At 34.9% G+C, this 15,242-nt stretch overlaps 1 protein-coding gene across 1 annotated transcript in view; it reads left to right on the plus strand.

Annotated features, from left to right (window-relative positions):
• Positions 1-15,242, plus strand: part of LAMA2 (laminin subunit alpha 2) — a 405,950-nt gene that overhangs the window by 261,333 nt on the left and 129,375 nt on the right. The window contains exons 27-29 of the mRNA XM_072410219.1: positions 78-196; positions 4,186-4,303; positions 9,168-9,313. Coding sequence (XP_072266320.1) covers positions 78-196; positions 4,186-4,303; positions 9,168-9,313 — 383 coding nt within the window. The remainder of the gene's footprint in view (positions 1-77; positions 197-4,185; positions 4,304-9,167; positions 9,314-15,242) is intronic.

The following is a 15,242-nucleotide window of genomic DNA, read 5'->3' on the forward strand; positions in this document are numbered from 1 at the left end:
ATGACTGTGTCTTTATGTGTAGTAGGTGTAATTGGTGATATTGTTGCTCATGAACTGTTTTGGTTTTTTTTTTGCAGTTTGAATGGAAAAGTATGGATGGAAGACCTGTTACTCGTCAAGATTTCATGGATGTCCTCTACGACATACAATACATTCTAATTAAGGCATCTTATGGTAGAGTATTGAGGCAAACCAGGTAAGTAAATGTGTTTCCAAAAATTCCAATTATAATATTTTTTATTTTGGGTTTTAGAATACTAAAGCTAAAGCTAACTAAAGCTAAAGAATGACTAAAACGTAGGGTTAATAATGAATACATTATAAAACTTCATACAATATCAAGGCCATTGAGTGTAAGAAGGTAAAATGTATCGGAACCCCCCAAAAAAATACAATATATTGCAACTTGTGTGCCCTGAGATAGAGAAGCTACATTTATTCTTTTTGGTTCTTTTACCTAATTTTCATTTGGTAGCTCTGGGAATTACAGATTTTATGCACTTTCATCATCCCCATTTTTTGTTCATTGTATTTATGGGGGTTGACACCAGGGAAGTTTTTGGGTTAAATAGAGAGGGCAATTTAAAAAAATTCATCTCCACCCCAGTGGTGGCTTCAGTTTTTTTGAGGGGCCATTATTGGCCTAAAGGCAGGGTCATAGGGCAAATAAATGTTTATGGCATTTTTCAATTCAATGACATTTTTTACTCCTGCATTAAATATGCTTATTCCCCTATACTACTTTAAAAAAAAACTTTTTTTTGAACACTTTGGAGATGGACAAAAGCTGATGTTTGTTTTGTGCACTGTTTGTTTTGTTCAAAGTGAGAACTATTTACATATAACAACAGACCAATTGGGCCCCGGTATAAAGGAATATTGCTTCTAAAAATGTCCACACTGGGACTTTAGCCTGCTCAAACCTTTTGTGACCCCTCTGGTGAGTCATATTCATGATGGTTTCCAGCAGTCCGGCATAGTAAGTCTCCCTTTAAAGAATGGAATTTTAAAGAATGGAAAAGGACATATAATGCATGCACAGGCTAAAGAAAACTCAGTGAGGGCTTTTTTTTAAAGACTGGGCCACCCGCTTTTGTGGCACACAGCACAAATTGCTAGATAAAAGGTAAGGGTATGTCATTTTTTCATTTGTTAAGGGTACCCAGTGTGCCCTTCAAGTTCCCATAGGTAACAGAATAATTATAGGTGTATGTCTTTGACCAGTAATAGGACTGGACAGTATGTAATGTAATGTGCAAGCCATGGCAATGCTAGCAATCCTATTAATTCTACCTTAATGAACAATTGTCACAAAAAACAATAAAAATAGGACTTTATAGGTCATAAGTTTTCACTTGACACATACAGATGCTTGGAAGGCACCAAAATGAAAACATGAGCACACATTCTTATTTTACCAAAATACCTATTAAGAAAAATTAGTGGGAGAGCATTTTGGGATGGCACCACATCCTATGTAGATACATCTGAACCCAATTTATTATTATAACAGGACTGTATCCTATTGTCCTTAAAGTGTTTTACCCGTAGGTTTCATCAGAAGGACACAGTATGCCAATCGGAACAATTTCATTTTTTCTGACGTTTAACTTGATCACATTCGGTTTTTCCTTAAGATATAATTAAACATTGTTTCCAAGACCAAAGGGAAATATACAGCTGTGCCACTGTGACCCCTCTTTTGCATATCATTAACGTATTATCACCACTGTGTAAAGCGTGACAAGCCACCAACAAAAAGCAAGAATTTAACCTGTACCTCGTAGCTTCCACTGAATCAAAAGTGACAACACTCGCCACCTTTTTTAATATTGTAGAATTTTTGTGGTAGGCACCTGAAAAGTCCTGTTAAAATGATATTACCAAAAAATAAACAGAGTGTTTTTGTAGCAAATGGTGATGGATGGTTACTGCATCATTAACCTCCCTGCAGCGACAGTTTCCCTACCTCAGAATTTGATTACTACACAAAGTAATTCTAACAACATATCCATGGATGTTGTACTTTTGTATTGTTAACCTCCCCGCAGCGACAGTGTCCCTACCTCAGAGTTTGATTACCACACAAGTAACCTTAATAACACATCCGTGGTTGTATTGTTAACCTCCCTGCAGGGACAGTGTCTCTACTCTACTGTTAGATAACCACACATGTAATCATAATAACACATCCAAAAAAGAATATGCATAAATGACACAAGGGGGTGGTTGCTCGTGGATAAATTTTAGCTACTTTACTGACTACCAGCACAAGGCAATAAAAATGTAGGTCTCTAGATAATAAATCAGTACAAATGTTATATTAATCACAAACGAGCAGAAATGTTTTCTATTTTGTTTCCCTTATAAGTATGCTGGAGATTTATGTATTTATACAGTATTGTGCTTTGCTGCCCATTAATCATTCTTATTTTGTGTCTCAATATAATTCCAGGACAGTGCATTGTTTTTGAAGCGAACATAAAGCGATAATATATTACACCAGCTCAGGCAGCAAAGATGCTCTTCATTTTGCTTGAAATTATTTAAAATCTCAAGCAGTGGCTGGGAACTAGTTGGGCTGAATCCCCTAAGACCTCTACTGTGCAGACAGCAAGTTGCTTGCTCTCAGAAAGCCTCTCAGACAAGCATCCTGTAGCTCTGTGCTCCCAAAGTTTATTATTATGTTAATTTACATCTCTGGTTGTAAATAGTCTGCTGTACACAAACTATTTCCTCTATGTTCCTCTATGTTCTGAAGATGACGGAGAAAGATTTTTCATTAAATGCATGGAGACTCGCATCTGAAAAGCTTGAACATCACACAGAATAAATATGTATATTTGAAGCTTTATCTATATGCATTTGTCCCGTGCAGGTTAGACATTGTCTAAGCAATATGTGATTTTCCAAATTTAGAGGCCCATTAGTACCATTTTCTTTTGCTAGATTTTATTTTGTACAAAGCAGCATCAGTACATTCAACTGGACATAATGTTTAAACTTTTCAGGCAGTCTGTGGAACTTAGTTGAGCATCAAATGCTCATGTTAATGACAGCAGTACCATTATCTTCCCTATTCCCAAGCCACATGTGCTCAATTGTCCTGCTGCCCTTGACATGTTTACTCACTTGCTGTTTGTTGTATTGATCAACTAAAAAGCTGGTTAAATCCTTGTGGTCTTCTTACTAAAGAAAGAAGATAGAGCAAACAAAGATTTCATTTGTATTGCTCTTTCTATTACATTTTGTAAGTGAGTTTAAACTCCTTGAATACATTCTCTTGGATTTTAGTGTTTATATTGCAAAGTATTACTTTTGCAAAGAATACAAACCATACAAATAGCCAGATGGTGATTCTTTGTATTATACAGAGGTCCCATCAATATATCCTTTGAGGAATACAAAATAAATAAGTAATGTGTATGACAATCTTTCTACTTTAAACCAATGCTAGATTTGCATCCACAGTCCATTAAGTTTTGGGATCAACCAGAAAAACATTTTTTTATGTGAGAAAAAAAGGGGAGGATACTGGTACTGGTAAAGGTTTCCAGTGCAATCTAACTCAAGAATAGCACAATTATTTTCAGTTATTCTGCAGTATGCTGATGCCTCTTCGTTGTTTAATCACTAACTATAGTAGGTCCTGGACCAGGCTATATTGCTAATATGCAGTGTAGTGTCTACAGAGGTCCAAGACCTGGCTGTCTTATCAAACATTGATGTCTGAATAACAATGAACAGTTATAGCCTGCAATTATAATGCTACATCTTCTCACCAGCTTTAATTGTTGGTATGTAAAACTAATTTTTAAACATAAATATTGTTATGGTTATATAGTTATCCTAAACATGAACTCCCACAAATTAATTCAAAGCTGATTAATAGGGGGTGAAAAAGTTAGAATATCATTTAGTAGTGCCACTTGGGAGATTTACCCACTTCCGAGCGGGAAAATAGAGTTGTATTTAGAAAAAATGCTTTATGGTTCTCTGTTACACCTCATTTATATATTCAAACAATGTTTTAATAAGTCATGCTTGCTACAATTTACAGAATATATTCCACTACACTTTTTTGTAAAGAAAACTATTCGAGCCTAGTATTGTATGCAATGTTTTTGAGATGTTCATTGAAAAATAGCCCCATTTTATGATTTAAGTTGTATTTTATATTTATAGGATCTCTGAGGTATTTTTGGAAGTGGCAGAAGAGGGTACTTCTTTTACCATGAGTCCAAGAGCCAATTTGATAGAAAAATGTGAATGTCCAATGGGGTACTCTGGGCTTTCATGTGAGGTAATCTTTCAAAGTAGAGCTCTACTACTAAGAGACAGGGGATTGTTGCTCACTAAAAGGTTATTCAGTAATTATATCTTGCCAAGCCTGAAATTACTAATAGAGAATATGAAGAAGAGAGAGAAAGAGAAGCCAGGCCTTTTCTGGCACTGAATTTTTGTGAATTTAAAGTGTTTATGTAATGCTACATATTAAATACATATAAATTACATGAGCATTTGAAACGAAACATACAAATAATGTTATAAATCAAAGATTCTTAAAGGGTTGTACTCAGTTATATTGTCTCAGTTATCTCCCAACACGAAACCCCCAAAAAAGGGGGTTTCCTCAGGGGATAGAGAGACTTGAGCAGATATGACTATGTGGTTAAAAGAAAAGAAATCCAAGGTGCAAACATGCAATTGTCAACAATGACCCATAGTGGCTGGCTGCGGATGCTCTACACCTTACACTGAACTACCAATGCAAACAAAACTAGAAGTTTTGTTCATTCACATCAGTGTATATACTCAACAAATATCAGCATGCAATCTAGGTAATCTCTTACCTTAATTGCAGTGACTTGACCTTAAACACAGCGCCCGTTTATACTGGCATCTCCACAGTGTCATTGTTGATAATTGCACGTTTGCAGCTTGGATTTCTTTTCTTTTATCCACATAGTCTATATCTACTCAAGTCTCTCCTCTGAGGAAGCCCCCCTTTTCTTGGGCGAAACACGTTGTGAAATAGACAATATACCCCTTTGAGTACAACTCTTTATAAATCTTTGATTTATAACATTATTTGTATGTTTCATTTCAAATGCTCATGTAATTCATATGTATTTATTATGTATGTGATATATATATATGTTATATGTTTAGTATATGTACAGTGGTTTTATGTACATTCATTTTTTTAATCAGTAACTATGTGCAGATATACTTGACTGATGTAGCTCAGAAATTCACAATCTTTCTTCCCCAACTTCTTGCTCAATCCAAAGCCCCTTTTCCCTCTCCCAAAAAAATAACACTAAGACCACTAATAATTTGGGTTAATTGGTGAAATGGATGTTTTACTTGTTATTTAGGTATAATTATCTGCATAAATATGGAAATTATATCCCCTATCAATGCATATAGATATTCAATTAAAGAAGGTTCATGCACAAATAATAGCTAGTAACTCAAACAGTTTATTAAGAAAACAAGGTAAGACAAAGTACACAGCAATATTGTCAGATATTTAAACACATAGGAACTTCAATCAATGTTACATATATATCACATGAACATAAAGTTATTAGTAGTAACCCCTGCAATAACCTAGTAACTACTTAGTACAAAATACATCAAAACAATAATAAAAAAAATAATGGCATAAACATATACTGAGACATATACCGAACAATAGAAGAACACAATTCAGGAATGTGTTATAGCTACCTGTAAAGATGTTGAGGGGTACCCCAGGAGCTTGATTCCCTAAGAAGTTGATTCCCTAACACCCATTAATCCAACTCCCCTTTTATTATAGGTAAGTCCCATTAGGTAACATTGGGACTCCTTGATTGGTTAGTGGGTGTGTTCGGTACGATGATCATAAGTTGGCACACACCCCACTAGATTGGGATTGGTAATGTAATTTGATGGACCTCCCAACTAAATTTGATATAAAAAATCTCCAGCTGGAATCTATGTTTAGGGGTCTAAAAATGTCCAGCTGGGTCATCACCCCAGTCTATCTGTTCAATTACGCCTCCATCTCCTGTTTCCTCAAGTGGATGGATTTATTGCCCTTTGAAGGCCATATTGGTAATCTGTTTGTTATGGGAAAATAGGTCTTGTCTCCTGTACACATATATATATATATATATACATTTATATATATATATATATATATACACACATCTATTTACATATTCATAAACTAAACAATCGTTGGGTGCAACATACTACAACAAAATAACTCGGACAACTTCAATATCTCAACAGTACAAACAACGTAACAAACAGTTAATCCTTATCTGACTTTCCATCTTTAAAGACATCACTATACCACCTAGGGGTCTGCAACCAACCTTCTGTTGTTGCCCCCAGCTGCTTTGCACCACCTCAGGAATGATAATGAACATCAGCAGCCTCTTTAACTTAACACTTTTTCAGACTCATGGGAAAATCCACACCTATGATAGGTCCCCACACATGCACCATGAAACCAAAGTTGCAGCACCTAAGTACCTCAACCACCCAACTCGTTAAATGCTAACTCCCTGAAATGAAACATAAAGGGTCCGCTCCTCTATCTTTAAATACAGCATACCCCCTACTTCTGGTCACCTTTCCTATTGCCTCTCCCATACCCCACTCATCTCTTACCACCAATCTCCTGGCTTAACCCTTCTTTAACCACACCGTCCTTCCCAAATCTTTCTACTTCTTGGTCCACCTATGCTCCTTCAACTTGCCAGGCTCAGGACCTTGATTTATAGGCTGTCAAAACTATAGTATGTTTTTTGATGTATCTACAAAATATTAAAACATATATAGTATCAGCTTCATCAATTAACATACAAATGTGATAAGCAAACAATTTTCTACTTTCAGTCATAGACATCTACTTCTAAACAGTCTATATTATAGGGTTTCCACTTTTTATTTTACTGTAAGTAGAAAAATAACATTGAAATGATCAGAAAGCAGCTCTCCCAATATTTACATTTTTTCTGTAAATATGTTTCATGCTGTGCTTGTTTCACATTTAATTAGCACATAATTTATTACTTTATTAAAAAAATATTCAACCAATAAATTACACTTTATTATAGTCATAGTCAACCAGTAGAGTCAGTATTAATAAGGTACACATCTCATAATGGTGAGCATAATGGGCTTGCATAGGGGGTTGCATTATAACAAACAGAAAATTACATATTTTCATTAAAATATTCTTATGGTCTATTGACATAACCCATAATAATCAGACTGGCCAGTTAGAGATTTAAATTGAATAGTTTTCTGGTTCCATCATGTGCCTAGAAAGTGTCATCTTAGTCAATTCTCTTCTTTAATAATATTAAAGGGATTTTTACACAACAAATCACGTTTCACATTCACAGTCACGTTTGTTGCTCAAAGCAGAAATATCACCTGCAACAGCCAAAGAAAAATTATTTCTCCAATCAAAATAGCTGTGAGAAGTGCCAAGTGCTCTATTCTCCAGAGCACATGACCAGTGTAATCTACAATTTGTAATTTTATTACAATAGTGTTGTTAAAGCTTTATTCATACAGCTGTGTGTATATGTGTGCAATCTTTTCTATTCATTTATTTGTACACACCTTGCACAGAAATATCTCCATTTTATTCTATATTTTATCCCATTTATAATCACAGTAAAATGTTATTTATAGTACAAAACATGGCAATGGTAACCTCATACTTTCCTTAATATTTTTTATTGTGACACTAGAAAAACACATGGAAAAAATATATTTCCTAATTTTACTCATCACTATTCATGACATATGAGGAATTACCACACACTGTTAGAACATCTAAAACAAGTTTTACTTAATAAGGCTGCTATGGAATAACTTTAAACCTTGTTTTAACAGCATGATAAATGTAAACTTTGGCCTGATTCATATTGATAGTATTTGGGAAGATATAAACAATCACAATTCTTGTCTTTTTTTGCTCATGGAACACATTTTAAAAACATTTTTCACCTTTTCATGTTTTCCTTTTAATTTTTTTCTAGTCTCTGTACTAGACCAATGATTAATATGAGTTAGCTCATGCAAAATTCAAAATAAATTGTCATGATTGGACACTAACCGAATGAGTCTCTGGGTGATCTGCTTAATAAAAAAATTAAATAGGAAACAAATGAAAGAAGATGCTGCTGATCTGTGAGTTATTAGAGCTAATTTTCTGCAGGGAAACCTTGACAAACTCCTATCACAAACAGTGTCCACTTTTATTACCTTTGAGTATGGCACTTGGCACATTAATAGAATAGAGCAGTGAAGAGAGTGTTATGAACATTTTCAGCACATGGACTGACTTGACCAGACACAAGCTGACAAATTGTCAGATCATTCATTGTCTAAAAATACTTACAAACCACAATTCAAAAGTAATCAGGGATTATTATTGAATGCTAGTCTGTTAAAATATAGTTGGCTTAGACAGGGAGAAATAACAAAAAGCCATCCTAAATACAATGTGCAAATCTTTTTTTTTTCATATTTTTTTATTGGGCACTGGTTGATATGTTGGAGTACTGCAGCATGTGAAAAAGTGTGATACAATGTTCTTTTAAGACAAAACCTATCTTGAATCTTTGGCACCAGTTACTGCAGAACCCTGGCACACCTTTTTTTAGCGTACAGGACAAGATATGATGAGGTGGATGTTACCCATAAAATAAATTTGTTTTATCACATATGATGCAATAAGAGTTTATTTTACAATTTTAAATTTGGTGTGTGAGTCTACTTTTCCCGATGTTTGTATTTCCCAGTGCTAATGCAAATAGTTGCACAAAAAAGCATAGTCTGATTATCCAGATGTGTGCATATAGACATTATTTAAGACGTCCTGTGGTGGGAGAAATACATTGGGAAATTTGTGTGTGTTTATCATACTAATATTGTGATTTTTGAACATTTGGGACTATCAGTCCAGGGTAAAGTGGGTAAAGTGACATTTATTTCTCTTTCCGGTCAGTGACTGAGAAAAAGGATTGTAAGTCTTTGGATCACTTTGACAACTTTCTGAATCAGTCCAGCTTCTGTATTTCTCTCAATAAGGCTTTTTCTTTACTTATTGATTTGTTTATAATGACAATTAGCTCTGTGTATGTATTCAGATGTTGTTCTTTAATTCCAAGGCCTGCAAACACAACACAGCAGGAGACCACTGTGAGAGATGTGCCCCAGGTTTCTATGGCATTGTAAAAGGATTCCCTGATGACTGTAAGCCATGTGCCTGCCCTCTGCACATTGCAAGCAACAAGTAAGTTAAACTTTATGCAGTACCTTGCACATCAAACATTTAGTCAATACAAAGAGAAAACTACTTCATTGATAACAATATGTATGAAATCTAATATTGGGCTCTCCCCACTTTGACTAAGCAAGTGTAAATTGTTACTTAGCAAACTAATAATTAATGTAGCTTCCCGAATAGGCCATTCAATCATGTGCAAGAAAAAAAACATTTTATACTTCATTGCATGATTAAAAAGTGAATTTTCACCGCATTTGCTAAGTTTATCTCCTGAAGAGTGCTAATTCACATTCCCAGGTGCACATCCTAAACTCCCGTAGTAAATCAACCACACTGTCCTGTTTATTATTTTGTTCATAAACCCCAATGTACAGTATAGTGCAGTTTATTATTTTGATGGGCAGACTTATTGGCCAATAGGAACGGGGGGGAGGGGAGTTAAAAGTAAGTAGGACAGTTGTCTTGTGTGGTAATCCGATAATCTGGTAATCCAGGCCCCCGTAGGGGTTCCTGATGGCTGAGACACACTTTGAACCTCCCTCTGTCCGCCCCTGGCCCTTATTGAAACATAAGAAGGGACTAGAGTTGGGACCCCTTGTGCCAGCCTTTCTCTTTTTAAGATTTTCAGTGAGCTAAATCTATTGAATTCAGCCTGGGAAATCAGAAAAATAATAACACTGAAAATTAAGATAGCATGTTTTTATTAACAGACTAGTGTCATTTGTGGCAAAACGTTACAAATGTGTGAGCTTTTTGTAAAAGAAATAGTATACAATATATTGGTGTATATGGGCTGCTGCTTAGTCAGAAAAAGTATTTTAAATTATCTGATAATATCAAATATCAATAAAAGACAAATAAAAAAAAAACAACGGTGTGAAAACCTGTAAAATAGTGACTTTACCTAGACATGAAAGATTTAATATCTTCTAAACATGAAGGGGTTATTTAGGTCAACAAATTTTACCTTTCTAGATGGTATGTAACATTTTTTTTATATATAACATGGTAGGTTGATGTTATAAATATTAAGTTCAACTGTAATCATATAAACTAAAGAACCTGAAGGAGTGAACAGTCATTTAATCAAAAGCCAAGTATAAGCTTTACAGTACACAAACATAATCTTATTTATTTTCTCTTGTAAACTTTTCCCTAAGCAAATTATATTCAAGCTATCATTTTCAAAAGTGTTTTGTTCCTGTACACTCAGCACTTCAAATATGGTTATAAGCTGTAGATCTATTTTTACGGAGTTGAAAATGTGTTGGATAATGAGTTTGAGAGTTGTAGATCAATTTGTTTACATTTTTGCAAAGTAGTAATTTTATTACCTATTCAAGCTCTATTGATTTAATTTTTAAGTAAGTAAGTGTGTAGTGCTGAATGTACTGGTACTGGGGAAACAACCTAGGAAGCACCAAGTCGCAATCAGTTGTAGATGAGTCTGCATTTAGCAAAGACCCTAAAACATTCTTTCTCAAGCTAAATTAAAGGACTCTCAGTATAAGCTTTCCAGTTTTGAAAGGAACCACATAAACTGTTTAATCATTTTATTAAAAAAATAATCTTTATTTGGCAAGACATATGGTTTCTTTTGCATTCTGTACATAAATGGGTGCATATTATGTAAACATTTATACATAACACATAAGGCTCTATTTATAAAACAGGGAATATGATATATATATATTACACTTTATATTATATAACAAAAAATATATTGGACCATATGATTTTTTCACACTCATTTTAGTTGGCTATTATTGGAGTTACTGTTTCTTTTTTATTTATTATTCTTTATTTGGATTTTGCAAACAATTAAATAACAACAATGAGTTGTGGGGAGGCAGCTATGTATTCTGTAGTACACATCACCAACATTTTAAAGTGTTTTTGGGTCACAAATAAACCTAATTCCTTTCAATATGACATTGTCACATTAGCAGCAATATATGTGTTTACAATAATAATATCTGGGCCTTAATTTATAGCAAAATTCCACAACTAACATTGTGTATTTAAATATAATTTGAATTTATAGTTTTCAGTATAAAATCTCTATTTTCATACAGTATTCAAAAACAACATAGATCCATTTATTTTCCTGCAAACTGTTGTTTCTGCAGATCAAAATTTTTATTTGGTTCTACATATTTCTAATCAACATGTAGGTTACACCCAATCAGTGAGACCTTGTTTTTCATGTTTTTCATGTTTACACTAAACAAAACATACAAGGTAAAATGTAATAAAAAGCTATTATTTCTAGGTAAATTCCTTAAAAAAAAGCTCCTAGTATTTATCAAGTTCATTGTCATACCATTCCTGATTTGGAAAAAAGATTTCTGTATGCAGAATTTCAAAAATTCAATTGTAGAAGGTCAAAATTGGCAACATAAAAAGAATGTTAAAAGCACAGATAAGAAAATATGAGAATATAAAGGACAGAAGGCAAGTTTTTAATTCCTGATTTAGTAGTGAGCAACTCAACTTCCTCTTTGCTATTAAGGTGAAAATATTGAATGAGGATAATTATTATATATATACTATTAGTAAGCGCATTACAACAGAATTCTGTGCACTCTGTATTTGTGCCTACTGTTGACTGTATATAGAAATTATATGGCCATGTCTAGCAGCAATGTGCAACCCTCAAACTTCATTTAGGCTAGAAATGGGGGTGACCAGATGAAGCAACAAAAATGTTAAAGGTGCTGATTTATATGCTATGATATGGTAGTGCCGTTACCATATGATGTTGCCGTTCTGTTACCATGGTGATTACCAAAATGACTCTATTATACTTCTCACAAATATATAGATTGGGGGAGAATGCCTGCAAAACATGGAGATGCTTGAGCGATTTGTAAGACCAAGGTGCAGCCTAATAGTATATTATTGCTGGGAGTTCCTTGAGCAATGAGCAGTTTGTTACTCTCAGGTCAGTTTAATACATACCAATGAGTTTTTTGGCTATCTATAGGGGGGACAATCTTCCCTCTGGCCAGTAATTTAAGAGGAATTAAACCCACCAAAAGACTTCAAAGTTATTTCAAGGGTTCATCCAGGTAAAAAAGGTTGAGAAATATTGGTCTTAGATGAACAACAAAATTAAGAATGCAATGCATACATGAGCAGGGTCAGTACAGGCAGGAGGCAGCAGATATATGATTTAAGATAACAAAATACCCCAAAACGACATTTTAATGACATGTGGCTTAATTGAATGAACCCTCCTATTCCTATGTACTCCAACCATGTAACAATATGTATTTTTGGAACTAGAGCAGTGGCATAATAGATTTAGATATAGAGTTGTCATAGAGCTATTCTCTTCTCTTTGGGATTACCTGATTATTATCTTTTTATGCATCTACAAGTAGGTTTTGTGAGGTGCACTATAGATGGATATAGAAATTGATATATAAATTGATATATTGTTAAATTGTACCTATCCTGCCTAATTTGAAATTCACATGATGTTGTAATAATTTTATATTATGATTGACATTCAAAAATAAAATATCCTACTTTTTTATAGTCATCCTAACCTTATTCTTAGTTACCAAACAGAAGGTTATTCTGAAACCTGGACTACAAGAAAATCTCAGTTAAGGAGTGTTCCATATCAAAATTTACTTAGAAAACTGATCAACATATCTTCCTTTTTTAATGTTTGCTAATATTTCAAGAATATAGAACAAATATTGAGATGTGTCAAGAGGACCCAAGAAGGCCCTTCTTAAAATTGTTGAACTGTTGAATTTTAAACAGAGATTATTTTTAATATTAGTAATATTAATAATCCTAAAACATGTGTTACTCTAGATGATGGCTAAAAAAAGTATATAGAGAGTACTGGAATCATTGCTATTTCTTGAAATATGTCAGCCTTCCAATGTAGCAAATGCCGTTAGAGAAGATTAATATTCAGACAGAGATCTGACTGATTGAAAGAGTCTGAAGGGTAACCTTTTGCAGAGACCAAGTTATCGTTGAGAAGACACTAGTCATGTAACTAGATTGTCATTAGACCATGGCACTCGATTGTGACTTATTCTGATGCCAACGAACTGTGGAGAGGTCACACAATAATTCCACAACTAGATGCCCACTGCCTAATTTTTAATATTTTCTACAAGATAAATCCTGGTTTGTTTGCCTAGATCATACACAGGATACATATTCTGAACAAGCAGTAATATAGTTCATCTATATATCTAGAAACACCGCCTTTCAGTTTTTATATACAGGCAGCATATTTCTTTTCCACCTTCTCATCAATATAATCCTATCTGTCTATCTTCTACAATCCAGCCAAAGCTTTTGTGTTTTGGCCAGAAAATAAGCATTTTCTCTTTAATATTTCTTCCAACCGACATTTTTTAACATGGCAACTCTTTGCAGCAGCTCTTTATGTGTGACTTATTTTGTCCAGCTGAATTTTAGAGTCTCCCTATAACACCGGAGTTCAAAGCTTGCAATCTTAGTTTACAAAATGACTTTATGCTTTACACTCAGAGAAGATAATTTATCATTTTGCAAGGGATAATTCTTATAGCTTAGTTAATGTGCTAAATATTACCTTTGAGAAAAAATTCCTAGTACCCGTATTTGATGAGATGTCAATGATATCTCTTAGGATTCCCTGTTTGAATACCATGGTGCCAGAGATATGTCGTTTAGCCTTGGAAGTATTACATGTTAACATCACCATGAATCAGCTCACTGTAATGCTCCTAGGCACACAAATCACAACCAACTCCGGGGTACACTTTCAAAAAACTTTATTCTGTAATCCAGGTACAGGCCGAGGTCAAAACACAAAAGATCAAACCGATAAGCAAGGTACAAAAGGATGCGGCAGAAGGCGTAGTCAGGGACAATCCAAAGTCAGAGCAGGCAGAGTTCATGCAAAGTCAATAATCAGACCGGGTCGCTCCTGGTAATAAGTCTGAGCTGATGACAAGACACAGCAAAAGACAACAGAGGTCAAAAAGGTAATCCAACATAACAACGCACCCAAGCACACTGTAACACGGAGGCTATAACGGGCAAGGGTGCAAATGACTGGGTCCCATTAAATCGGCAGTGTGCCAAATCACATTGCGCCACCTGGTGCTATTGGATTGGAGGAACATACTGAATGTTAAATCACTTGCGGATAATTTGGCCACAGGGAATTTAAACTATCAATGCTCCGCCCCGCAGGGGTACAAGAGGTGCGCATAGTAGCGCGCGTGCCTCTAACAGCAGGACTCCTGGGCCATGCTGTACTATGCACACCCACAGGAATGCTGAGGGCATGCACAGCACTGTGCACGTCTGCAGGGATGCTGGGGATGCCGTTTCCTACTGTTCCCTACTACTGTTCGGCCAGGACGGATCCCTCCGCCAGTAAGATGAGACACGCAGCAAGCAGAGCGGCGGCAGGCCCACGCTGCCCACATCCATGGAGTCACCACAGGTGAGGACGACGCAGGATCACTGGCGGGGTGAGTACCTTACACTCACCATGACTTACTTTATTTACTCAATAATGTAATAGATACTAGGAACATAAATTCTATTTTTAGTGCATAGTGCATACATTTACATTCAATTACAGAACTGATTCTATTGAAATATGCAGCTTATCATTTCTAGTAGTAGTTATCCACATTCAACTTGACTTGTCCTTGTAATGTTGAAGACCTTTTTAGGCTTTTTAAGTTCAGTAAAAAAAAAACTGATGAAGCAGTTTGGAAAGGTGCAAAACGTCTTAAACATTAGAAGAATAAATTGAGTTGAATGTAACTTACTACTGCTAGAAATACAATGACCTGGATAAATGAGAACCTTTACGGACATATGCAGTTATTCCCTAATACTGATTGCACAATAAAACCTGCCATGTCTTTCTTCAGTACTATGCAACCTTAATAAGCTGCTC

The sequence above is a fragment of the Pyxicephalus adspersus genome, chromosome 4 (genome assembly GCF_032062135.1).
Source record: "Pyxicephalus adspersus chromosome 4, UCB_Pads_2.0, whole genome shotgun sequence".
NCBI classification, from domain to species: domain Eukaryota; kingdom Metazoa; phylum Chordata; class Amphibia; order Anura; family Pyxicephalidae; genus Pyxicephalus; species Pyxicephalus adspersus.